A 26,122-nucleotide genomic window follows, 5' to 3' on the forward strand; every position below is an offset into this window, starting at 1 on the left:
CGTGTCGCTGACCCTTGAGTGCGGGGTAGTTAGTTGGTGGGGTGTTTCTCAGTGTAGCGTACTCCTGCCGACAAAGATGGTTGTCGGCCTCTAGCGGTCGGCCTCTAGTAGTCCGAGCACTATCAGCTTAGCCCTGCCACAGACAGACAGGATCTTTGGGGTTCCCATTTCCTACTCTCTCCAATAATAGATGATTCAGCAAAATGCCAACTCCCAGTACCGTATCCAATATGAAGATGTTGGGCTGCATCCAATTGCTTGGTTGCTTGGAACATCTCCGAGTGAGTAAAATTTTAATCAAAATAGAGGTAAAGTTCGCGTGGAGCTAGAAATGGTTATAAGTAGTTTTACATAACAATTACACTTGCTATGTCAGTTGTTTCCACATGAAAACATGTATGGCATGAGTGCAAATACCGTAGATTAGACTAGATCGGCGGAGCTTTCTTTTTCTGAAAACATTATAGCACGCTCGTGGCTATTACAAAATACACGCTGTGGAGCAAGCAGTTTAAATATTGTTAATTTGATTTATTTCAAAAAATCTGAATTATAATCTCTAGTATTGCTCATTCAGACTTCAGTTTCTTCGCCTTCATACCCTGGGCCAAAAGCTCTGTAACATCGTTTACCGTCTTCCCTCTTACTCTTGCATCCGGTTGCTCCTTTCCAAGTTCCGAATCTTCCGCTACAGTACGGTATACTCCTGCAACTTCTTGAAACCTATAGTCATGTAAGCATCCTTCCCAATAACGAGACTCATACATCAGACTCACAGTCCCTTCTCAAATCCGCCATTCTCAGCCATCGTATCAGCAATCTCCATCATCTCATGCACCCATCGATACGCCTTCGGTGCCATCGTAACTAGCCCCTTCTCCGCCAATGTGAGTGTTGAAGGATTATACTTCTGTAGATACTCTCTTAGCTCCTCCAAAACGCCTAGTTCCTGCGCCGTGGTAAACGACTGGATTGCCAGTGCTACGAAGCCCTTCGTCGTGCATGCAAAGCACATTTTCAACCCCGTCGCTGACCCAATCTTCAAATCAAGATGCTGCACATTCAGTGCCGCAGACAATGCTAGGTCAGGGATTTTGTGCGGGCCCGACAAGATAAAAGATGGGCAATGCCAGTTCGGCTTGCCATCGGCACCTCTTTCTTTCGGATATGGTACTCCACCTATGATGCCACCATCCACATGATGGACGTTTGGGTTCACGCTGAGCAACGAGTTGATCTCGATAGCTGAGTTGGGTGAAATGGCGTTCATGTCCACATAATATAAAGGAGATTTCCGTGAACCGGGTGCGGGAGAGAGGGCAGAGACGATTCGTTCTGCGGTCTCTTTGGCGTCACGAGGGGGGACGATGGAGATGATTGCCGAGCAGGAGGACACTAGGCTTTCAATGGATGGGGCGAGATTGACGCCAGCTTTACGCGCGCGTGCTTGAGTACTTTCACTATGGAGAGAACAATCAGTGCTGAATTCTTTCAAGAAGTTACATGTTAAACTCGACAGAGGAGTAGTAAAAGGGACTTAAGCAGGTGCTTCGTTACCTTCGATCTGCTGCGTATGTGAATACCTGATAACCGTGGTCGATGAGTAGCGATGCTACCCCTAGGCCCATCTCACCAATACTGACGACACCAACACTTGTGAAAGTCTCTGTCATTTTTGAAATAATAATTTTCCGTCTTTGGAGTAATATACTATATCTTTGAGATTTGCTAGGAACGGATGAGCACCTGCGACTTCGTCAAAAACCGAGTCCAAAATCGAGGACCTAAATATTATCACAAAAAATCAAGTGTTACTCACACTATTTAATTTACATCTGAAAAAAATATCCACAAAAAGAAACCTATTCTTATCACAGGTTTCTAAGATTGTTGGCGGGGTCGTTCAACGTCGAAGCATTCCAGGCTCCCAGCAGATACCACTAGTGGGAAGCCCCGTTTCTGTGGGCTCGGGTATCGGCACCCCGCGAACAATGCCCCGCGGACAATGCTCCATATCTGGACGTCAGACTTTAGTCCTGTTCGTCTGCTATGGGGTTTGGCGACGATCCTCCCCAGGTTTAAGCGATCCTTGTCGAATCCTATAAAAGAGTAGACACGGACAGTTACAGCCCGCCAATGGCAGCAAGAGATGGGAGGTCGGAGAGCTTCAGTCCGCCACAGTAGCATGCTATCCGACGAGATTATTCGCACGGCATCTCCAATCCATCACAACCTGTTACGATAAGAAATCTCACATGACATAGTCTCAGAGAGTATCCGAAAGGCCCTTTGGCTCCATGTGGTCCTATGATCTTTAGTGGGTGTCTGGAGAGAGCTCCGCTCTCTCCTTCTGATGTCCCGACGCCGAACATGCAAGGCAGCGTTCTGTGGACAGCTCAGGTCCGATGCCACGTCTTGGGCCTAATGGAAGATGTATCTAGGTTTCAAGAGACAACGCCTCAGATTAGCATTAATTTTGTATTCTAGAATCGTCCTATTATCGCACTTTCCGTTCATACAACTCGCTCTGCATTGTTCGATATTGCCACTCCTTGACCACTTTATTACGAGAGAAACTTGTATACACAACACCACCATATCATATACTCGTGGACAACTGGAAACAAAATATGTCAGTGCAACCCACTGAAACATCTGTCTTGCCTGAGCAAGTAGACAAGAAAAAAGAGCGCAATAGTCCCCTTCGCTCTGTACTTGCTGGCTCAACAGCCGGTGCAGTTGAAATTGGTAAGTCGAAAATCATACAATGCAATTTGAGATTAAAACTAATCATGTCGGCTCCCAGCTATCACCTACCCTGCTGAATGTATGTTTGCATCATGCTACATTTTATACCATAACTCCATATTTCACCTCCTACACCCGTCGACGGATATAAATATTTATTAGGGGATTTACTCACACAGATTTAGTTGCAAAAACTCGAGCACAACTCAATCAAAGATTAGTACAAGGTCAGAAGCTACCTTGGCCAAAATTTGGTGGAGAATGGTATGCTGGGTGTACCACGCTGATCATTGGAAATTCGATCAAAGCTGGCGTTCGTGAGTGTTGCTCGGGTATTAGCCAAAGCTCAGTAGTTTCTGACATAATTTGTCGTAGGATTTGTGGTATTTGACCAGATTAAAGAGCTACTTCAAGATGCAAATGGCAATCTTTCAGGCCCCAGAACCGTTGTAGCGGGCTTGGGCGCCGGGGTCTTCGAATCAGTCCTAGCCGTGACTCCGTTCGAAAGCATCAAGACTACTCTGTACCATAGCATCTCTTCTGTTTGCCTCTACTACCGCTAACTTCTCACAGTATTGACGATCGAAAAGCAGCCAAACCCCGTCTTCGGGGGTTGTTCCACGCTGTTCCCATAATCGCCCGCGAGCGTGGCATTGCTGGATTTTATCAGGGTCTAGTCCCCACCACGGCGAGGCAATCCCTTAACAGTGCAACGCGGTTTGGCTCCTATGGAGCATTTAAACAGATGGCACTGTCTTACAAAGAAAAAGGGGAGAAACTTGGAAGCGTTGTGACATTTGCGATCGGCGGCGCGGCGGGAGTCGTCACAGTATATGTTACGCAGCCGGTGGATACGATAAAGACGCGGATGCAGAGCATTGAGGCCAAAACACTCTATAAGAGTAGTCTGCACTGTACGAAAAAGTTAGTTCAAGAGGACGGAGTGTTTAAGCTGTGGAGTGGAGCGGTGCCGAGACTTGCGAGACTGATCTTTAGTGGTGGTATTGTATTTTCGATGTATGAAAAAAGTATGGCTATGTTTGAAAAAGTGGATCCTGAAGGGGTATATATTTAAAATGTCTTAATAAATATTCGTCGACTACTAAAAATAATATGAAAAACCATGTCCCAAGGAAGTTACGACCGGGGCCTGCTTGGAAACCGTTCTTTCCATCTATAGGGCTTCAAAGTATCGAGGAAGCTGCGACAGGTCGGTCTTGCTTGCAATCGCTCTTGCCATATATAGGGCTTGGAGGTTTTGAGGAAGCTGCGATCGAGAATTTGCTTGGTAGTCGTTCTTTCCATATCTACAAAGTGGAAGCTCCAAAAACCGACTATTGGTTGTGATGAAGACAGTGAGCATGCATGTTATCTAGACTAATTTTGGTCCTAATTATTAACAGAAAGAAAGAGACGCATTGCAGCCTTGTGAAACAACTGGCTCATGCGGGAATGAGCGCAAAGAGAGTCTTCAGGATGGTTAAATTACAATCAAAATATTCAATCAAGTATAACTTACTCCAAAAAATATTCTTGAAATTATCCTGAAGGGTGGTGTCGTTGTAGTCTGAAAACGACGGGCACTTATAGTCCGGCGTAGCTCGAGCTATAGGAAAAGCAACGACGCAAGCGCGGCCTACGGCCCCGTGTTTAGAACAGCACCCACGACCCAATCGGGCATAGGGACTCTTACAGCGGGGTAATCTCTCCAACCATGTGGGAACCATCATATTAGACGCTGGAATCCAGTATATGGGGATGCGGGGAAAGACCAGGGTCGGCATGCCGAAAAGGACGAAATCTAGCTTCCCCGTGGGGTTGGGATATAAAAGAGGCCAGAACCTCAATTTTTCAGAACAGCCTTAGTACTATCGACAACCATTTTTTTCCACCACCATCACCATATTTCATGATCTAGTTAAAGATACCACCTATTCCTTGAGCAAGATGGCCAACGTCAATCAGCTCACCGGCCCTGCTGAGCACAGCGTGAAGCGCGATGACACCTTCGTTGAGGACATAGACATCGACAAAAATGATATCTCAGGCAGTGGATATGTTATGTCCACCTACCATTCATACACTCCAGAGTACAGTAGCGAAGTGGAAAAAAAACTCCTCCGCCGGATTGATCTTCGTATCATGCCACTCGTCGTTATCATCTATATTTTCAGCTACCTCGATCGGAATAGCGTGAGTGAAGCTACTTCTCCCTATTCCAACCTTAATGCTGATGAGATTATTAGATAACTCAAGCTCGTTTGTATGGTTTGCAAGAAGATACCAACGTTACCGGTGCAGTATACAACACTGCTATTGCCATCTTCTCTGCTGGATATGTCATTATGCAATTGCCCTCCACAGTCATAATGACCAAAGTGCGTCCTTCTATCTACCTGGTAAGCCATACATGCATGTCATTCTGAATTTTGGCTTTTTGCTCACTCAAGTAGCCATGTTGTATGATTGCATGGGCCATTGTCAGCGGCTCAACAGCTGCAGCATCAAGTCCTGCAGGCCTCCTTGTTGCCCGATTCATGCTCGGGCTAATCGAAGCTCCCTTCTATCCTGGTGCAGTCTACTTCCTCTCCTGCTGGTATACAAAGAAGGAACTTGGTATACGGATGGCATTCCTCATCTCGGGCCTCCTTCTCTCCAATGCCTTCGCTGGTCTTATCTCATCTGGCGTCCTCTCCGGTATGGCCGGCGTCGGAAATCTGGCTGCTTGGCGCTGGCTCTTTATTCTTGAAGGGCTAGCAACTATCGCAATCGCCCTAGTGGCTCTTGTCTTTCTCCCGGACTATCCTGCTACAACTAAATGGCTTAGCGAAGAAGAAACCATCGTCGCCCAAGGCCGCTTAGCCAAGGACGCGGGTAGCGACGATGTCTTGGACGAGGAGAAAGTCCCTATGCTCCAGGGCATCAAATGGGCACTGCAAGATCCGCGTACCTGGATGTTTGCCTGCTTGCAGATGTGTGCTTCGGCTGCCATCTCATACTCTCACTTCTTCCCGACTCTAATCTCCCAACTAGGATTTACCAACAACACTACCACATTATTGCTGACCTCTCCCCCATATCTCTTCGCCTTCCTTTGGTCACTAGGCCTTGCCCTCAATGCAGACAAGATGCAAACTCGGTCGCCGCACGCGGCCATCTCAATGCTCGTCGGCATGGTTGGCACCATCCTATTGATTGCCGTACCCATCCACTATAAATACCCCCGTTACGCCTTCACCTTCCTCGTGGCCTCGGGGTCCTTCGGTGTTTACTCCTCCACATATACCTGGCTCTCCTCTACGATCGTCCGTCCACCCGTCAAGCGCGCCGCCGCCATCGGTATCGCCAACACTATTTCTAACACAGCAGCGCTGTTTGGCGGCTACTTCTGGCTTGACATTTACTCCCCAGCCTTCCGCGAGTCGTGGGGCTGCGAGTTGGCCTTCATGGTTTTGGGGCTGGCGTGTATCCTGACGCTGAGGCTGGTGCTGCAGAGGGCCAATAAGGCGTTCGATAAGTTGGCGGCCGAGATTGACCCCAATGATAGTGTTGCTATGGCGGCTCTGGATGATGATTCACGGCGTGCAGTACAAAATGGGTTTAGATATATTATTTGAGCGAGCTGTTATTTATATGCAATGGGGGAAAGTTAGTTTAGCTCTAATTGGATTAAATGTAGATTAGATTGCATGCCTTCAACCTCCTACCGGAGAATAGAAGAAATATTTCTGATCGTTGAATTGGCCCCTCACAGCACCGGTAAAACTTTATATGGGAGAATGTTCTATCTTGATGCAACAAGAGCCGTCTCCAAACCCTGACCGAGCCCTTCGACGTCTGATATAATATGGTTCCTATATTATAGCACGATGGTTAGTGATGGGGTCTGTGGAGAAGCTGGAAACTAAGTTTAGAAATGGCAATGCTCATTTCTGGAATCATTGGCGTGCTTCGGCCTCTCCATCTAATGGTATAATGGAAACGTACCCACGAGATTTGGATCCCATTATAGTAATGCATTTCAATCTCGTATACTCCATCCGCGTTTATTTATTGTGGGATTCTCATTAGGACAGTAGTAGGACTTTGCGTAGCCCGAGACTCGTATACTAAAGGTCAGGCCGTCATAAATCCCAAATAGCATCGCAGTTGTTGTTTCGCACGCGTCAGCGTAGCGGGGCAATTGCCATGGTATCAGCACCATGGATGCACTAGTGACACTGCTGTCGGGCCTACATGCAACTAGCTCTACCCCGCCGGAGATCTACTCCCCGGATTTTCCCACGCGGGGATTCACTCGCCAAACTCCTTTGGCTCCGCCGTCCCGGGAATTTACTCCCCGATGCTGTGGTATATCACCTTCTTCTTTCTCATTGGAGGAGTACTTATCGGCACTATTCATTTTACTCCCTATAAGAAGTCATACTTAGAGGATTGTCTCAGTTCCGTGACCAGTCCATTTATTTGATCTCTTTGCCTAGCATCGCCAAATATCCAGTGCCATGGCCAACTCCAAACCAACCTCGGGAGACTTTACAAAAACCCCAACCTGGCTCGACTGGTACGAAGGACCAACCACCCCAGCATTCAAACTCCCCCCCGGAGCCGTCGACTCCCACTGTCACGTCTTCGGTCCGGGCTCGGAATTCCCATACGCCCCTGAGCGCAAATACACGCCGTGCGACGCATCAAAAGCTCAGCTCTTTGCGGTCCGCGACCACCTCGGTTTTTCCCGCAACATCGTCGTGCAAGCAACCTGTCACGGCGCCGACAACAGCGCGCTCATCGATGCCTGTTCCTCCAGCGGCGGGCGCGCCAGAGGAATCGCTACCGTGAAGCGCAGTGTCTCCGATGCCGAGCTAGCCCAGCTCCATGAGGCCGGTGTGCGCGGCGTACGATTTAACTTCGTCAAGCGGCTGGTGGATTTTACGCCCAAAGACGAGTTGATGGAGATTGCAACGCGAATTGAGCGGCTTGGCTGGCACGTCGTCATTTACTTTGAAGCACAGGATCTGCCCGAGCTATGGGACTTCTTTACCGCGCTGCCGACTACCATTGTAGTGGACCATATGGGACGGCCTGATGTCTCAAAGCCAATTGATGGGCCTGAGTTCTCACTGTTTTGCCGATTCATGCGCGAGCATCCCAATGTGTGGACGAAGGTTTCCTGTCCAGAACGGCTAACTGTTAATGGGCCGCCAGCGCTAGATGGCGAACGTAGTGCGTACAGAGATGTGGTGCCATTTGCACGCGCTCTGGTAGAAGAGTTTCCAGATAGGGTTTTATGGGGAACGGACTTCCCACATCCTAACCTCAAGAGCCACATGCCGGATGATGGCTTATTAGTAGACTTTATACCATGGGTTGCTGTGACTCCTGAATCAAGGCAGAAGTTATTGGTTGATAACCCAATGAGATTGTATTGGCCAGAAGAGATTTGAAAAGAGGAATATAGCGCGGATCTGAAGGACAACTACGGGTGGCGCAGCTCAGAACTTCACGTCCAGTTCGGAGTAGGTTTCTAGCAAAGCCCTCACCTGCAGGACTTCGTCTGCAGCTGTGGCACGTTATACAGTATAACAGTCCATAACACTCTGTTGCCTAGGCCCCTCGCCAATCGAAAGGATACATAAGTGATAAGGGCTGCATAGAAGGTTACGGGGGGGGTAGCAGCCTCCAGAGGGGCAAACGTTCCTCATCGTGATTTCAGAGAACAGCCTTGTTCAAGATTACTAGTAGCTTACCACAAAAACAATTCTTTTTCTACTACTACCTGTGTATTGCTACTACACTTATGGTCTATAGGCCCTATTCTATCTTCATCTTAATAATACAATGACTTCCGAAACAGGCTTTAACCAATTCTATTCGAGCTAGGAAGTTAATAGGGCCATCGAAAATCTGCTGCGGCTATATCTTACTATAGTGTGAGAAAGAAATATATGTTCCGGCCCAACCGTCAGATCGGCCAGCTCGCGAGCTGGCCGGCCCAACCGCGAAGTGGCGGTGTAGAATTGTATCGTAGAAATTGAAATCCTACCTCCTACCTCCTACAACTATAGTATAGTATAGTAATTATGGCTACTATTACTTCAATTACTCCATTTCCATTTGACGTACGCACTGCTTTTGAGGCCTATATAAGCAGCCCTACTTACTACAATCGAGAGCAATTCTCACACGAAAAATGGAGCCAAATACACACTATACTCGAGGATCCAGCTGCTTTTATTCCGCATAATAAAGAGAGTACAAACCTAAAGCACCATACACTCTCTAGCTTTAAGCTTGTTAATAATAAGCTATATAAGCAGAGTGATAGGCGGAGTGATAAGCAGCACCTACGAGCTGTAGTTCAAAAGGCTGAGGTGTTTGATGTTATTGCACAAGAGCACCTTAAGCTTCTACACGCAGGTCGGAATAAGGTATGGCCTACTATTAAGCAAAAATACTATGGAATAAAGCGAGAGGATGTAGAGTTTATACTTAAACGGTGTAAGAATTGCACTTTGAATAGGCCGAACACTACAAAAGCTCCCTTAGTTCCTATTATAAGTGGACGGGCGTGGGAGAGGGTTCAAATCGACTTAATTGATATGCGCCACGAGCCTTCAGGGCAGTATAAGTGGATTCTTCATATAAAGGATCACTTCTCAAAGTATACACAGCTATACCCATTGAAAAGCAAGCACGCAGAGCCTATTGCAGAGTGCTTTGCTCAATTTATTGCAGCTTTCCTACCTCCGAAGATTATGCAGGCTGATAATGGGAAGGAATTTAAGGGGGCTCTCTTACTCCTACTACGGAAGTATGGAATACAGGTGGTAAATGGAGCACCACGGTCGCCACAAACTCAGGGCCTAGTCGAGCAGGCTAATGGGGTTGTTGAGAATAAGCTCCGGGCATGGAAAATGGATCATGGGTCTACAGAATGGAAGGATGGGCTATTAGAGGTTACACTTGCTATGAACACCCAAATCCACTCTACAATTGGGTGTGCACCAGCTGAGCTTCTGTTCCGGGAACGGAGCTCATATATCAATTGGCTCGATAGCCAGGCCCGGAAGGATCTAACAATTGGAATTGAGCAGGAGGACCCAGCTATGGGCCCTATTTTCGAGAGCGACCTCCAGTCTGAGCTTGAGTCCGAGACAGAAGCTCTAATCGACCCACAGCTCCAGCAAGTCCCTGAGCCTAGCTCTAGCTCTGAGCCTGAGCGAGAGCTCGATTCTAGGCTTCGAGCCCAGCCTAAAAACCGAGCTAGAGCCACAGCCCAGCACCAGCAAGCCCCTAAGCCCAGAATCGAGCACTCTAGCTCAGAGCTCAATTCTGAGCCCAGCTCTAGCTCTGAGCTCGAGCTAGAGCGAGAGCTCAATTCTGAGCTCTCTCGTCTAGTTCCTACTCGAGCTCAGGCTCGAGTACTGGCTCAAATCCAGGCTGAGCCAGAGTTCTGTCTTGAGCTCGAGAACTCTAGAGCCCAGCGAGCCCCTGAGCCCAGAATCGAGCTCTCTGGCTTAGGGCTCAGAACTCGAACCAGAGCTGGCGCTAGAGCCCTGATCCAGCTTGGACCAGAGCTCGGAATTGAGCTCTCTAGCTCTAGCCCTAATTCCGAGCCCAACTCTGGCTCAGAGCTTGAGCCAGAGCCAGAGCGAGAGCTCAATTCCGAGCCCCGGCGTGGGACCCGGGCCCGAGTTCCAGCTCAGCCTAGAACTGAGCTTCAGGCTACACCTGATCCTATAATTGAAAGAGCTATAGCAGCCACTCAACGAGCTAGGATTTCTATGGTGCGGAAGTATACAAAGAAGCATGATATTCAGCACTTTGATATAGGAGCAATAGTCTCTATAAAGGTTCCTCGAGAGGATAGAACCTCAACTGATAATAAGAGGCTATTTGCACGGATTCTAGAAGAGCCTTACCCTCATAGGTATCGGATTCTTACAGCTTCTGGTATTATACAACGCCTTATTCCTACAAAATCACTTGGAGTTGTAGAGCAAGCTCTATGGGCTGATATTATAATTCCTACTTCTACAAAGCAGGTATCATTAGGGCTTGCAGCTAGAGAGGCGTCTACAAGTGCTCGGGTTGGAATATCCTGTCAGTGTAAAGGGCAGTGTAGTACGAAGAGGTGTAGGTGTTATAAGGAAGCTAAGGAGTGTAGTGTACACTGCCATAACGATGACCATAACTGTGGTAATTTATCAGGTCTTACTACTCGTACGGAAATAGCTTTAGTTGAAAGGCCTCGGAAACGAGCACGGGCAGACACTGTTGGAAACGTAGCTATATAGATCAATTGAATACTCTTACTTCTAATTAATTGCTCGCGGTTGGGCCGGCCAGTATATAACATAACCTAAGAGCGCTTAAAAAAGAGAAATGGTTAGTCGATTCCGAAATCTGCCTTGGGTCTCTCTAAAAAGCCGTATCCTGTACCTACAGGGTTGGGCCGGAACATATATTTTTGGCTTAGCGCCTTTTCGAACCAACACCAACAGCTCCCCATACGTCTTCAGACTCTCTTCTCGCCAACTCCGGAGATGCTATTTGATTTCAAAACTGCAATTACCCAGCCGTCTGACCAGAAGCTGAGAAATCGACATGCTCTGGACGCATTTTATTGCTGCATCGGCTTGTGCGACAGGATTGGTAATGGGCCAGCTTATTTATCTCGATGGTGACGTCGTATATTGGGCCGGCGCCTATAAATGAATCGTAGTTCTCCGAATACATTGTCGTAAACTTCTCAACAGAGCACATAATTCATTTGACAATATGTCTGACACCAAAATATCAACCATCACCGCCGACGGCGTGGACGTTTTCTATCGCAGCGCTGGTTCTCCCTCGGATCAAGTAATCCTCCTTCTTCATGGGTTTCCATCTTCGTCACACATGTTTCGCAACCTCATCCCTCTACTCTCCAAGCAATACCATGTCATCGCGCCCGACCTTCCTGGGTTCGGATTCACGAATGTGCCAGCAGACAAAAAATACGAGTACACCTTTGCGAATCTCACTCTGACGATCGAGGCGTTCCTGGATGCCCTCAAAGTCCAAAACTTCGCTGTGTATATATTCGATTATGGGGCTCCAGTCGCCTTTCGCCTTGCCCTCAACCGCCCCAAAGCTATCACAGCTATCGTCACCCAGAATGGCAATGCATACGAAGAGGGCCTCGGGAAGGACTTCTGGGCGCCAATTCAAGCGTACTGGAAATCTGGCGCCAAGGAGGATAGAGATAAAATTGACTCCGCCGTGCTTAACTTTGATATGACAAAATGGCAATACACTTTTGGCTCTCCGCACCCGGACTCTATTTTCCCCGAGAGTTATTACCTGGATAGTGCACTGCTTGAGAGGCTAGGCAACCACGGAATTCAGCTGGATCTTCTATACGATTATAGAACCAACGTTGCGCTATATCCCCGTTTTCACAAGTATCTGGAGACCTCAGGCGTCCCAGTTCTTGCTGTGTGGGGTAAAAATGACCCCGCGTTCATTGCACCGGGAGCAGAAGCTTATAAGAATCATGTGAAGGATATTGAGATACACTATTTGGATGCTGGGCATTTTGCTCTGGAAACGAATGAAGTGGAGGTTTCAAAGCTGATGGCGGATTTCTTGAAGAAGCATAATATCTAGCCAAAATATGACGTTGCGGTGCGTGTTTCCGCATTAGGAATAGGCTGATATTAAATAAGTTTGGATATAAATATATGCCTTGATTTCAAGCCGATCTTTGTTTAACTGTATCAAGCTTCGTAATAGTGCACCAATTCCTCATAATCCCAGTATTTATGGCGCCAAAATTTAAGTTCTTACTGGCCCCTACATAAGTAAACTTGGGCTAACTTATCCACAGCCACGATTGATATTTGTCGCGCGGCTATAGCTACTGTTTCATGTTTTAAGGTGGGATGTAGCTATAGCTACTGTTTCATGTTTTAAGGCGGGATGTAGTTGCTTGAATAGTCCGAAATGAAAGCCCACAATTTACCAATTCTGTAATCTCTTCTCCTTTACCACTCTCAATCTATGGCTTCACTACCATCTATTACTATTGAATGTTAACTTGTCAGCAACTATCCATTATCCCGCTATCATTTAAGTTGTCTATTTATCACCATGGCCGCCCTAAAACTCAACATCGACCTATTAAAATTCCCTGCTTCTGGCGACACAGAGAAGTCCACGCCTGGAACGTCCATATCAGGCATACTATCATCGATCAAATCAAAACCCAAGCCCTTGGCACCTGACCTAAATATCCCCAAAGGATACGACCCCTATGATTAGGAGTTTTTCTCATAGTCGAAGACTTCCTTCAGCCTAACAGCAAGATCTCTGTCCAAGAAGCAGCCGACCGTGTCGTTGATATTTTCCCAGCTGAGCATCTTCGTATGATAGCTGTCAACACAGTCTGTCTTGAATGTGCCGAGCAGATTCCCTACGCACACCCTTCACATTTAAAGCCTGTTAGGTTGTTATGGGTAATTGGGCGAAGCGGGAAACGGGTCGCAGACAACGGGCAGAAGGCATGTATTCTTGGTCTATAACGAAAAACTGTGACTAACACAACTGCAGAAGATTTCTGAAGCCATCCACTGTTTTTATCAACAGTTGGGAGAAGGTATTACCGACGCTAGAATGGACCCTGTTGATGGCGATGCTACCCCGGAGAGATTTGTCAATTTTCACTCCTTCTTGGCCCATCTTATGAACTCGGGCATGTCCCTTGCCACATCAGAAGACGCGCTGCGAACAATGCGCCTTGTCTTTGAAGAAAGCACTGAAATACAGGACGCTTGGGTCATGGGAGCGGTGCAGTGGATATTATGGAGTGGCTAGGTTCTCTTAGAGTCATTACTTTAGCCGTATAATGATGAGAATATTAGAAGTGAGAGAAAGGATGCTCTCGAAAAGTGGCATACTTGGAAGGATGGGTTTCGGAAGGTTTCGGTGGACGATGGGCGGCATGGAAAAGGACGATGGGCGGCATGGAAAAGAGTGCAAGGGGATTGCAAAGAAAGCGGCAGACGTTATGGAGGCCCTGGAGAAAGGAATGCTATTTTATGATCTTTTTGGCCGTCTGATTCTCTCTTGCTTATTTTTAGTTGTTGGATTTATGCGGCTGTTATCGCAATTATCGCCGGCGGCTAATGTTTCATGGCCGCATCTCTGGCCCAGTTTGATGTGGCTGGCATTAGTTCCAACACCAACACGGAATATTTATAGCTACCTTCGTGGTTCGCTTTAACCATCCAGTAGTCCTCCCCTTCAAATAATTATCTGCTTTTCACCCTGGTGTACCAGTGGTTATTTCACTCCATATTTGTGATACTGGTTATCTTTCACCTCCACACTACTACATCGCATTCAAGTCTTGTTGCTTTATTGTATTACCATGGCAGCACTGAAGCTACACATAAAAGAGTTGAAATATAGAGGGGCATACATGGGCAACGACGACGAGTCAAGCCGAAGAGCGCGATTATCCAGCCTTTTGGCGTTTTTCAAGCCAAAGCCGACGCCGCAGTCTGACCTTGATATCCCGAAGGGTATGACGCGATTGACTACAAGTTATTCCTTGTGATTTGCGACTTTCTCCAGCCTGACAGTACCATCTTGCCAATCGATGCAGCTGAGCGTGCTATAGGCGTATTTCCATACAAATATCCGGATTCGGCAACTCATTTCAGTCTGCTTTGCAATTGCAGAACAGATCCCTTATCATCACCTCTCACATCTAAAACTAGTGCGACTTCTCTGGCTTGTTGGAAAAAGTGCGCGGCATTTTGAGAAGCCATGGCAGAAGGTTTGTGCAGTTACTACGCTTATTACAAACTGTTCGGCTAACGGCTAGACAGGATCCAACCACAAGCTCTTCCCACTACCGCATAGCAGAGTTCTACGGACGCTTGGCAGAAGCCACCGTAGACTACCATTTTGATCCTGGCACTGATTATGTGGACCTGGCGCAATATGTAAATCATCAAGCGTTTTTATCACTCATAATGGACGGCGCTTCTGGCTTCCTACGACTAGGATTGTGCTCTATGTTATGAGCCGTACATTTGAAGAGAGTCATGAGAACGAGACTTCCGACATCCGAGACGCGCGGATTATGGGTGCGGCACAGTGGATTCTGGACTGGGCAATCTCTGATCAAACTACACTTGGATCCAATAGGCAGAATCAGGCACAAAGGGACCCCCATACAGAATATCGAAGTAACCATAACTACGAAGCCTATCTCCTTAGATATGTGGCACACATGGATGGGCGAGTTTTGACAGGCCGCAGAGAGCGGTGCTTCTCTACGTGAAGATATTTCTCTGTTGTGCCTCCTCTCTCACTTCCATCCTCTGCTGAAATGTTGGCAATAACTATCTTTTCTCTTGGCATACGTCTTGCACATGATAATTCCATTTTTCAACACGGATGTCGTAGCAAAAGCACGAGAACGGGTGATACGTAAATGGATAGGTTACCGGGGATGGGCGGCGGGTATCAACGTAAGTCCCCGCCGCTCGTGCTTCTCAACGTTGTGGCAAAGCACAAGAGTTATCTCAGCACAATCACGAATAGAGTATTCTTCCCACGCAGAAGCAATAGTGAGAGACTGAACTGGAGCTTTGCAAAACTGGGAATTAGCACCTGCAATTAAAGCCTTTAACCCCCCTCCCTTTAGCTTGATTTCTAAGTAACTAACTCGAGAATTATAGCCTTGAGTGATTGAGAGTCTTGATTCTATTTATGGTTACTGTGACTACTTACAGGAGGAATGGAGTCTCAGAATATTTGTTGACCTCGTAGTAATTGCGTACTTGAGTGTCTTGATTTCATTTACAGTTACTATGACCACTTCAAAAAGAATGGAGTTTAGGGGTATTTGCCAGCTTCTTAGTAATTATTATGCACAGTGGTCTCTTTCCGGATCCTTCAGCAGCACGAGCGTATGCCGAAGCTATTCATGGTATTGCGGTATTTGACATCATTTAGTATGCTAGCTACTTGAAAATTATCAAGTGCAAGGTTCACCTCCCAAAAGACAATGACCATTGCTGCACAGTATAAACCAATAAGTGCTTATGATACTATAATCCAGCGTTCTGCTTTGTACCCTCTCACCACTCCCGGTCCTCAAAGACTCCGGTTACAGCATATGTGACAGAAATAGTACTCCCAACCTTCCCAGTAAGGCCAGCCTCAAATCATGACCATGTAAACCGTAGTCAGCCCATCCATTCATGTTATTTCATTCATGCAATGCCCCAAGTATGGGCCACGGTCCACGAATCACCGGTACAAACACGGCATCTAAGGGCCAAGCCAAAGCGTAATTTAGCAAATAGGTATAATGTCATGAACTCCGCTTTCGTCTTGTCTGGATTAATGCCACCCTGAATTTTTACTGAAAGCTCGAATAGCTCCTCTCATGACCCACAACAACGCCCTCCGAACGATGAATAACGACATCGATTTGCTTCTGGATCCCCCACAACGACTCGATATGCCCACGCATCATTATACTGACTTGGCTATCAGTGGCCCCCTCTTTTCTCGCTACACCGTCGCCCCTTTCGCCCCAATCCCAGCGATGGGCGAGGCCTTGGGTAGGCGAAATAGAACCAAGGGCGTAGCCGCGAGCGGTTGATAAGTTGGAGCGAGAGTATGGGTTGGGAGTGTTGTTCCGCGGGGGCTGGCCTAGACAAGTGCGGACGATTTTGTCGAGAAAAGGCTTTAGGGATGGAAGGCAAGCGCATATTAGGCCTATATTTGCTTCGATTACAGACCAATTTGTCGCTGGGATAGGATCATCTAGGTTCTGTAGTTAGAGAGACGGAGTGAGAGAGGAATATTTGAGGGGACATACAAGTTGGATCCTTGCCAGCTGAAGATGCAAGCGTAGTCAGTCTGACGATGGTGGAAATGCACACGCTATATCTGATATCAGCATAGAAATAGAACCATATGTAAAATGACGTACAATCCGCCCAAAGCAAAAACACCGATTAGGCCCAGCTTATGCCTTAATTTTAGTGGCAACGACGCAAGGCTAGGGATCGGAACGACAAGAATAAACACGTCTGTTGCAATTTGAATCGCAGAGTAGGATTGCCACCAAGGAGCACTGCGTATACAGTGGCCCCCTTTGATCCTCTTGTCCCAAAAATATGGTAGTGGGTGACATTGCCATATTGTCCCAGCGATAAAGGTGATCCCGGTTGCGCCAACGACGGCCAGTCCGATCCAGGTGAGGGCTCGAAAGGTCTTAGAAGGAAATATGCGCAAGTAGAACAGCAAAAGAGAGAGCTTGTTGAAAGTGACGACAAGTTTGTAAAAGATCTGAGCAAGGTAAAACCACTGTCGTAAGGTTAAGGTTAGATAACTGCATTTCCAGGCGAGGAAGGGATGCCGACTTTCAGAGCGACGGCTGCCTGGTCCGGACCAAGGTCTCCCGCATGCTCGCCATAGCCATTAACGACCGCCTCGATTTCTGTAATGGCCAAGATAAAAGAGAATATCTGTAGAGATTATGTTAGCAGTGGCTGTGTCTCGAGGCTGATAGAACCGACCAGTCCGAAGAGGATACTGTAATCATCCCACCAAAGTTGGAACGCCGCACCTCTGATAAGTCTGGTACTAATACGTGCGCCGACAGTTATACTGGCAAGGATGATTGTAATAATGGATATGATGTAGAGCTGGATCCCGCGACCATCCGACTCGCCTGGAGTCTTGTGGGGAACGACCAAGGGCCCGGGGCCAAGCATTTCGACGACTATAGAGTAAAGGCATCCGGGGGGGGAATTCGAGCATATTTACATGAAAGGGCTTGGAGATCATTGCCTTGAATATTTCTAATGGGATCACAGCGTATAGCTCTTCCCGTGTGGTATGTCAATGTTTATTCCTATCGCATTGACATGCATTGACATGAGGGCCGGGTGCGAGCAGCTCAAGGAGCACATCCACGATAACATCGGGCGTGGAGGCGAGTTCCGAAGCGTGAAGATGGCATAATCAGCATCGAAGCGATGTGACACTGGTGATCTATCCCATTCGAGACTTTGCGCGTCGACGGACATGTTGAGGGACGTGACATGTGCAGTCAGTTGTAACGCCCCATGAGGAATACCTCAGCCCAGAATACCCCGCGAAATCTACTCCAACTTAGGCTCACTGCTTGTAGCGTAGCCGTTGAGATCCATTGCTAGTTGGCATCAATTTGTATTTGGCATTAGGTGCGACCTCGTTGATCTCTGTGTGGTAATGAGACGGCGTCGGCACTCATTAGGAAGGCGGGGAACAGTGGATCCATCGGAGGAACAGTGGAGAGGAGCATAACCTATACTTGGATATAGAGTACCATCGCGCATGGACATTGCCAGATCCAGGTCATGCATTCTAGAAGGGGTCAGTGCAAAAGCTCGACTATAGTCAACTAGGTTCAGTGTTTGCACCCGGAAGTATTCCGAACACCTAGATGATCTATTTTAGTTTCTTCCGAAAATGAGTTGCTTCCGATGCACAACACAGACAGTACAACAACAATGAGTATATATACTAGTAGACTAGTAGTACAACAAATGTCACTGTAAGACAAGCACTTTAGGTCATGCATTGATCGTCGTGTAGCGTTGGATAGCCCTGGATCGTGTTGAATAGATCTTGATCGCTTGTAGCGATCTGAGGGAATTGTGGGTGGCCTTGATGATATTTTGCCGCTTACTGCAGCATCAATTGGTTGAACGATACTAACAGCTGTATTATTCTATAATATATATATGTATAATGCACAACCTTCCCTATATACCCTACTTTATTATACTTTAATAACCAACAAAGAGATAGGGGACCATTGATACACCCCGTCGGAACTGCCGCCCAAGCTTCCCTGACAACACCCATCCTTTCCTTCGGGACAGAGCACTTAATGATATAGCAGGGGGGTGAATATTCCTATACTAGCTAGCCAGGCACAGAACCTCCCCCTAAAATTATATCCTACCAGCAGTATACCCTGCGCACACCTCACCCTAAGAAGCAGCTACCCCGGTGCTACCAACAGGAGTAGTAGTAGGAAAGGGGGCGCGAGAAGAAAATAAATGCAACAGAGGAAAAGAAGAAGAACACAAAACAGAGACACCTTCTAGCATAACCCCCAATCTGTGCAACGTATCTCTTCCACCTTGCTCTTAACAGGACAATGGTGCAGATAACATTCCTCATCCAGCTGCTATTGGCCTGCAGTTCCATGCTGCATGTGTCCCTTGCTTTAGAAGTTGGAGCTCCCATCAAAACCACTAGCGGCATAGCCACGAGGCGTCCTGCAAGAAACAGGTCAGATGTTTCGGAGTACTTAGGCATTCGATATGCCCATCCTGCAACTGGCAAGCGTCGATTCCAACCACCACTAGCCTTTCGTTCAGATAAGGCTGTCGACGCTTTCGAGTACTCCCCCGCGTGCCCGTTCACACCATCTCCGCTCCTAGCATATCCCAACAAGAGCGCCACCTTCGATAGCATCTATGGAAGGTTCCTTGGGAGAGGAAAGAAGACCTTCTCGGAGGATTGTCTCTCTTTGAATATTTGGACCAAGGGACCAAACCCAGCCAAGCTGAAGCCAGTACTATTTTTTATCCACGGAGGGCGGTTTGCCACCGGTACTGCAAAGATTACGCACTATGAGGGCCAATATATCGCTGACACCGGCGAAGTCGTTATGGTATCGATCAAGTTCGTTCCCCTGCATGGCTCTCAGATCTCTTGTACTGACAATCCACAGTTACCGCTTGCACGTTCTTGGATTTTCTGGGGCTCCTGGACTGACACAAAACACCGGCATCCTTGATCAACGCATGGCACTCGAATGGGTCCGAGACAACATCAAAGCCTTCGGTGGAGATCCGAAACGAATCATGCTATACGGGCAGTTAGTTGGAGGTCTATCTGCCGACTACCACGCTTACGCATGGCCAGATGATCCAATCGCGTCAAGTATCTTCTCGGTGTCAGGTACTGCTGCTAGCGTCCAAGCTCAAACCCTCGATCTTAGCAGCCAATACTGTTACAATCTGTCCAAGATCGTGGGTTGCCCGGCAGCTGGAAATGCCGTCCCATGCATGCAGAAGCAGCCATGGCAGACGCTTCTTGCAGGCATTGGAAAGCTATCATACGCACCGACCCTCGCAGCAGTTCAACCTCAGTTCCAGGAAACTGCCGATGAAGTGACTGTTTTTTCGGACTACGCCGACCGTGGTCACGCTGGCAAGTTTGCTAAAGTGGTTAGTTTCTTTGTCCAAAGACGCTTTATTATTGTCTACTAACAAACCCAGCCATACCTCGTTGGCAACACCGACTACGAGGCTGGCTTCTACAAGCTTGCAGCCTTTGCAACTAAGCGCAGCCTCACAGAAAAGCAATGGGATATATTCAATCTCCAAGGCTTCACCTGCGCCAGCCGCATCGCCGCCGAAAATAGACATCACAACGGGATAACTACGTATCGCTATCGCTACTTTGGTGACTGGTCGAACCTTCGATTATATCCTGACAGTGGCGCGTACCACGTAGCCGACCTCAGTATGTGGCACGGCGTGGGCCAAGACGTCAGTGAGGAGCCGAATACAGAGACCGAGGACAAGACAAGCTCCTACATGATGAAAGCCATGATTGCGTTTGCCACGGATCCCGAAGACGGCCTGAGTAAGATGGGGTGGCCGAAGTACGCAGATCCGTCAAGTGATCAGTTGGTACAGGAGCTTTATTCTAAAAGTCCCCTTTTGCTCAGCTCGTTGTCTGAATCTTCCCGTATGTTTTTTAGGTCACTGACCATGGAGAAAGTTACTAATGGAACCTAGCGAAAACTTTAGTGAGATTGGGATTTAACAATGAGACGGAAGCAAGCTTTTCTTCGCCTTATGTGCACGATCTGCCCTGCCTAGCTTTCAATGGAGACACAAAGTATGCCCAGGGAGCTATGTAAGCATAGCATAGCTCAGGCTGTTGATATGTTAGGCTTTATTTGGAAGATTACATGCCTGATTAATATTGCTGTCAGTACCTAAGATAGTGGCGCATAGTTATCAGAACATCATGACACAAGATCAAACTTAGACAACCGAGTTGTAGAAAGACGTGAACAGAATTTAGGATTACGAACCGGAACACAATGGATTAGAGTCGTCATTATCGCCTAGAGCGATCAAGCGCGCCTACTTGAACTACAGCTGCCGCAAATGGTAATGGTCGCTTCGAGTGATTGAGCACACCTACCCGAACTTCAGTTGCAATAAATGGAAATCGGGACCTCGAGTGATTGAGCACACCTACTTGAACTTCAGTTCTAATAAATGGCAATTGTGGCTTCGGGTGATTAAGCCCACCGACTTGAACTATAGTTACAGTTGTACAAGCGCAATATTGTACAACCACACATATTCTCTCTAAAAATGACCATTAACGCCTTTTCCACTGAGATAGCCACTCAATGGCTAGTATATGTCTCGCTCGTGCACATCTTATACTCTGGGCACCATTTAAGGATGTCATCCATGCTCCCAGCCTGCCACACATTGGCCTGGTGATATCCAAGCGGCTTCTCGGCCCAGATAGTCTCCACGGCAAACTGGCTAGCCACCTCTTGTGTCGGGAAGTGCGCATTCCTCTCGTTCATCTTGGCATAGAACCACTGGTCTTCGTAATCCACGTTCGGGCCATCCTTGTACTTCCCATTCTTCTCCTTCCTGTCCTCTGCCCAGGACTCCTTGCCCACAATATCCAGGATCAGAGGTACGTTGCGAATGGATAATCCGCCATTATACCCCGCACCAAGGCCCTCTCGAACCGGCGCCCCAATGAAATCATATTCCAGGAAGTCGTCAACCGTGCGGCGCGAGTTAGCGCAGATGATAGAATCGGACTGGAACATCAGGACGCGCTCTGCAGGCGCCAGCTGCTGCCAGAACCATGGCTTCGAGAAGAAGGCCGACACGGAAGAGTGCTCTTTGAAGGTCTCGGTCTCTGGGAGGAGGACAAAGGATATGCTCTTATCGGCAATTTTCCGCTCAAAAGCCGCGGAGGTGGAGAGATTCACCATGGCTGCCTGGGTCGTGAAGATCTTGATGGGCCATGTTGGGCCGAGGACGGAGGAGAAGTGGAGGATGAGTGGGACGAGGTTTGGTGTTGCCCGCGTTTCCATCAAGGCCGCGACCTTTTTCGAAGATGGGGAAGTTTTGCCTGTGGAGCTATGGTATATTTGCGAGGCTGATGGGAGGTTCGAATCACGGGCTGAGAAAAGAACTAGTAGCACGATGATGGAGATGACGATAAGGAGGAGGATGCGGGAACGCATGCTTGCGACGTTTGGGTTACCCCCGAAGACGTTGGCTACAGATTTCTCTGAGGTAAGAGGTCAATTGGAGATCTTCCGGCTATGAGGCCAGTATCCAGAGAAGTAGACGTACCCAGTTTGTCGGTGGTTTGTGCCCAGGACGTATATAATTCCACGACTTTGAGCCACGAGTCCTATATTATACGATGTCATTCAGGAGAATCGAGGCTGACGGCGAGCCTCACGCATTTGTTGTGACTACGAAAGCTTATGTAATACTATTGTGGGGTAAATCGACAGGGGTACGAAGGTACAAGCATTACCCAAGCGCGAAATGTTGATATAATTCCTACATTTTATCTCATGGGCATAGATGTGACTGAGTCTATTAAGTATGGACTGCATATTTGAAGGTAAATGTATTATTTGTTTTTATATTCCTTCACTTCTTCCGGCGCCAATCCCATTCGGTGCAGATTGACTCGTCAGATCCTATCCTATGTACATTCAGAGGACAGTTATTTTACCAAGCTATCCTTGCCAAGAATCCCTTTGGCCAACTTCTTACTATAAGTTTCCTGATTTCGTCCATCACGAGGATTCCTAGAGCCAAGGGGAGAGGAATGAACCAGAACTCGAGTGGTACCTTTGCTGTTCCAAAGATTCTTTGGATTCCTGGCTGCTCTGTTACAAATATTGCAATGGCCAAGCTCATAGCCATACCTGCCAGCAACCAAGGGTTTCTTCTCTTCTTTCGAATAGGATCTGCTTGAAGGATTGACAGCCGCTTGTTGCGGATGCTAAGAATATTGCCCCATTGCAATATGACTAGCGTAACGAAGTATACGCTTTGTCCGACTGTGTTGAAGTGTACCAGTTCGTCTGTGGTATAGCCATGGAAGCCATCGGAATAGCTTTCAAAGGCCAGGGCCAGTGAATGAAAGGGAATGCCCGCATGTTTATACATGTATAAGAAGAACATGCTGTGCGCGCAAATGGTCTCCATGACACCTATGAAGAGGTAGCTTTGGATGTATATCTTGACGTTGATTAGGTGATCTTTCTTGGCCTTCCGAGGTGGAAGCTCAAGCAAGTCGAATTCTTCTTTTTCCATGATGAGGGCAAGCGAAAGGAAGAGATCCGTGAAGACACAGATAATAATCATGAGGAATGTCGAGAGTGGGAGAGGAAACCCAAAGTAGACATTCATCAGTACTGGCCAGATCTCAGACCAAGAACCTGCGGGCAGGAGGTAACTGATAATCTTTTGCAAGTTTTGGAATACCAGGCGCCCAAGTCGAATGGCATCGACTATGGAATCGAACTTGTCGAGGAGTACAAGATCGGCTGCTTCAAGGGCGACGTCGCTGCCGGTTACCACCGCGATTCCAACGTCGGCAGCTCTCAAAGCAGGTGCATCGTTGACACCATCGCCAGTAACTGCGACAATATTATCCCGCTGTTTGAACTCTTTCACGATACGAAGCTTCTGCTCCGGGCTTGTGCGCGCGAAAACAATTTCTTCGTACTTGCATACCAAGTCCCAATCCTCTCTGCTCAGTTTCGATATCGAAGGCCCTTCAAGGAGCAGACTAGTTTTGGTCCAGTATTCAGGTTGTCGTTTCTCGACCAAATCAGTACTCCGATTGGCGAAATTATCAAAGGTATCAGGATCAGCCGCATTTGTGAATATACCAATGTCGCGGGCAATCGCAGAAGCAGTCAGGCCAAAGTCACCTGTTACCATAAAAAACCGTATACCCGCACGACGGCAGGCTGCTACCGTTGCGGCCGTCTCTTTGCGGGGTGGGTCGGTTATTCCAAGAACACCAATGATGGTAAGATTGTTGATGCAGCTGTCTTGGATTTCGTTCATAAAGGCGTTGGACCCAAGAGTTTCGCGAGGGGTGATGTGACGCTGGCATAGCAATATGACACGCTGCCCACTTCGTGAAAGATTCTCCTGGAGTGCTAGAAACTGAGCTTGGGACGCTTGGTCAAATGGCTTAATGGTCTTGCTTTCATAAGACCAATAACTTGTGCAGTGAGGCTGGAGGACGTCCGGGGCTCCTTTCATCAACATGAGAAATTGTGATTCGACTCCCGTCTTATCGGTCTTGTGCAGCGTAAGCATCCATTTACTTTTTGAGTTAAAGGGTATTTGGAAAACTCGCGGGCTCTCGTCGTTGATAGATTCAATGAATCCTTTCCGTGCTGCTTCTGCAAATTTCAGAACCGCTCCATCGGTAGCATTGCCCTGGATAGCTCGGTCCATGACTGGCTGATTCTTTGTCAGGGGATCGAAAGTCGCATCGTTACAGAGAGCCGAAGCACGATGGAGCTCTTTCAGCGGGGCCGAATTTCCTTCTGAAAGCATAGAAAATGCCTCGCCGGCAGTCATACGACCATCTAAAAACCCCACGGTTGCCACGACCATTTTATTCTCCGTCAAAGTGCCCGTTTTGTCAGAACACATGACATTAACGCAGCCGAGAGTCTCGACAGTTGATAGCCCTTTGGGGAGGATATCACTACTCTTCATCCTTCGAGCAATAATCATCATGGTTAGAGCGACTCCGACTGGCATTCCTTCTGGAATAAAAGCTACAACACAGCCCATGGCGTTGTTAAGCATGCTGATGACGCTCATAAAGGCAGCATGCTTTACTCGTAGCCAACCCACCCAAGTCAAGATTATAGCGGTTGCCAAAACAACAGTAAAGGCGACAATTATCAGGACGAAGCGGTGGATCTCGCGTTGGATAAGAGTCGGTTCGTCCTTCACAGCATTTGTGGCCTTTGCGATTCGCCCCATGACAGCATTGCCTCCCGTGAGAACAACAACGCCTATTGCGCTACCATTAGTGACCATTGTACCCATCAATGCGATGTTTCGAGTTTCAAGGAAGTTTGTGTCTGTCATATCGATGGCTCCTTCTATTTCATCCGACTCTCCTGTTAACATTGAGCGATCAAAACGCACATCACCAGATGTGCTCAGGAGACGTATGTCGGCGGGAACTTTGTTGCCAATGCTGATCTTAATGATGTCTCCGACAACGACATCTGAGGAGGCAACTTTCAGGGGTTGCCCATCGCGGATGGCCAAAGTGTCTCCAGGGAGAAGGTTGAGAATGGATTTCATTGTCTTCGCGGTAGACCAGTCTTGAAAGGCGGAGAAGGAGGCTTGGAGGAAGATCACAATCATGATGAGGATTGCTAACCCGAGATTGTAGGGAGCTGGATTCGGATCACCCAGCGGCCGCCAACAAATGAAGAAAACGATGACACCAATCCACAGCACAGAACAGAAGCCGCCGAAGATATAGAACAGTATCTTTTTGACGTAATTCTCACGGCGATGGGGGAATGCGTTCTTTCCGTTCTGTGAGAGTCGAGTTGCTGCCTCGGAAGCACTGAGACCTTTGTCACAATGGACATTGAGGGCGCTGCACACATCATCTCCGTTGCGTTTGTGGTAGTCCAAGTGTTCGAAGTAGTCCTTCTCTTCTATCTCGTCGGCTTTCTTCTTCTTCTTTAGTGCCTCTAATAACTTCTTACTGGGTGCGACCTCTCCGATTGCCTGAGACTCCGAGACCTGGAAGGATAGTGTTCGGAATTCAATAGGGACACCTTGAACTGCTCGAGTGCGGTCCCGGACACTTGAGATTGAGTCACGGCTGACTGAACGACGCAGACTTCCACGCCTGTTTTTTGATCGGTCGCGTTGTCCCTCTGGGCCAAAGGTGATGCGTTTTGGTATGTCATGATCTGCAGCTTCTAGATCTTCTGAGCTTGATCGTTCTTGGTCGCTCGAATCCATGGTAGACAGCAATTGTCAAAGGGGCTATCTTCTCAAGGAGAGCGGACCAATTCTGTAGATCAAGGGGGATTTAAAAAACGGCGAAGGCGATGTTAGCAGAGTGGTTGGTAGCGACAACGGGCTGCCTTTATCATGGCCTGCTCATGTATGAGGCATATTCAACGACAGTCTTGTATCCATAGTAAAAACTCCTAATAAATTCCCGA

At 47.7% G+C, this 26,122-nt stretch overlaps 9 protein-coding genes across 9 annotated transcripts; 6 read left to right on the top strand and 3 right to left on the bottom strand.

Annotated features, from left to right (window-relative positions):
* Positions 1 to 567: 567 nt before the first annotated feature.
* Positions 568 to 1,896, bottom strand: VE01_03155 (uncharacterized protein). The gene is made up of 4 exons (XM_018272653.2): positions 1,820 to 1,896; positions 1,558 to 1,746; positions 777 to 1,460; positions 568 to 723 (listed from the first exon to the last, which is right to left on the bottom strand). Exons 2-4 carry the CDS (start codon positions 1,671 to 1,673, stop codon positions 570 to 572), a joined length of 954 nt encoding a protein of 317 aa, XP_018132015.1. The 5' UTR covers positions 1,674 to 1,746; positions 1,820 to 1,896; the 3' UTR covers positions 568 to 569.
* Positions 1,897 to 2,016: 120 nt separating this feature from the next.
* Positions 2,017 to 3,848, top strand: VE01_03156 (uncharacterized protein). The gene is made up of 5 exons (XM_018272654.2): positions 2,017 to 2,748; positions 2,807 to 2,827; positions 2,934 to 3,065; positions 3,124 to 3,271; positions 3,322 to 3,848. The coding sequence occupies exons 1-5, from the start codon at positions 2,631 to 2,633 to the stop codon at positions 3,821 to 3,823; spliced, it is 921 nt and encodes a 306-aa protein (XP_018132012.1). The 5' UTR covers positions 2,017 to 2,630; the 3' UTR covers positions 3,824 to 3,848.
* Positions 3,849 to 4,695: 847 nt separating this feature from the next.
* VE01_03157 (uncharacterized protein) lies at positions 4,696 to 6,365 on the top strand (the record flags this gene model as incomplete). The annotated part of the gene is made up of 3 exons (XM_018272655.1): positions 4,696 to 4,941; positions 4,995 to 5,147; positions 5,202 to 6,365. The coding sequence occupies 3 exons, from the start codon at positions 4,696 to 4,698 to the stop codon at positions 6,363 to 6,365; spliced, it is 1,563 nt and encodes a 520-aa protein (XP_018132013.1).
* Positions 6,366 to 7,101: 736 nt separating this feature from the next.
* Positions 7,102 to 8,495, top strand: VE01_03158 (uncharacterized protein). The gene has a single exon (XM_018272656.2). The coding sequence runs from the start codon at positions 7,251 to 7,253 to the stop codon at positions 8,187 to 8,189; it is 939 nt and encodes a 312-aa protein (XP_018132020.1). The 5' UTR covers positions 7,102 to 7,250; the 3' UTR covers positions 8,190 to 8,495.
* A 2,790-nt stretch (positions 8,496 to 11,285) lies between these two features.
* Positions 11,286 to 12,417, top strand: VE01_03159 (uncharacterized protein). Its single transcript, XM_018272657.2, has one exon. The coding sequence runs from the start codon at positions 11,527 to 11,529 to the stop codon at positions 12,394 to 12,396; it is 870 nt and encodes a 289-aa protein (XP_018132021.1). The 5' UTR covers positions 11,286 to 11,526; the 3' UTR covers positions 12,397 to 12,417.
* Positions 12,418 to 14,029: 1,612 nt separating this feature from the next.
* On the top strand, positions 14,030 to 14,819 carry VE01_03160 (uncharacterized protein; the record flags this gene model as incomplete). Its single annotated transcript, XM_018272658.2, has 3 exons — positions 14,030 to 14,312; positions 14,511 to 14,569; positions 14,622 to 14,819. The coding sequence occupies exons 1-3, from the start codon at positions 14,159 to 14,161 to the stop codon at positions 14,817 to 14,819; spliced, it is 411 nt and encodes a 136-aa protein (XP_018132022.1). The 5' UTR covers positions 14,030 to 14,158.
* Positions 14,820 to 15,681: 862 nt separating this feature from the next.
* VE01_03161 (uncharacterized protein) lies at positions 15,682 to 18,019 on the bottom strand. Its single transcript, XM_018272659.2, has 5 exons — positions 17,334 to 18,019; positions 17,178 to 17,282; positions 16,745 to 17,121; positions 16,631 to 16,695; positions 15,682 to 16,575 (listed from the first exon to the last, which is right to left on the bottom strand). Exons 1-5 carry the CDS (start codon positions 17,529 to 17,531, stop codon positions 16,166 to 16,168), a joined length of 1,155 nt encoding a protein of 384 aa, XP_018132100.1. The 5' UTR covers positions 17,532 to 18,019; the 3' UTR covers positions 15,682 to 16,165.
* Positions 18,020 to 18,588: 569 nt separating this feature from the next.
* VE01_03162 (uncharacterized protein) lies at positions 18,589 to 20,943 on the top strand. The gene is made up of 4 exons (XM_018272660.2): positions 18,589 to 19,497; positions 19,547 to 20,045; positions 20,097 to 20,571; positions 20,622 to 20,943. The coding sequence occupies exons 1-4, from the start codon at positions 18,968 to 18,970 to the stop codon at positions 20,744 to 20,746; spliced, it is 1,629 nt and encodes a 542-aa protein (XP_018132099.1). The 5' UTR covers positions 18,589 to 18,967; the 3' UTR covers positions 20,747 to 20,943.
* Positions 20,944 to 21,247: 304 nt separating this feature from the next.
* VE01_03163 (uncharacterized protein) lies at positions 21,248 to 25,916 on the bottom strand (the record flags this gene model as incomplete). Its single annotated transcript, XM_018272661.1, has 3 exons — positions 21,248 to 22,161; positions 22,227 to 22,287; positions 22,662 to 25,916. The coding sequence occupies 3 exons, from the start codon at positions 25,914 to 25,916 to the stop codon at positions 21,248 to 21,250; spliced, it is 4,230 nt and encodes a 1,409-aa protein (XP_018132098.1).
* Between the last annotated feature and the right edge of the window lie 206 nt (positions 25,917 to 26,122).

Source organism: Pseudogymnoascus verrucosus (assembly GCF_001662655.1).
Source record: "Pseudogymnoascus verrucosus strain UAMH 10579 unplaced genomic scaffold scaffold_12, whole genome shotgun sequence".
Lineage (NCBI taxonomy): Eukaryota > Fungi > Ascomycota > Leotiomycetes > Thelebolales > Thelebolaceae > Pseudogymnoascus > Pseudogymnoascus verrucosus.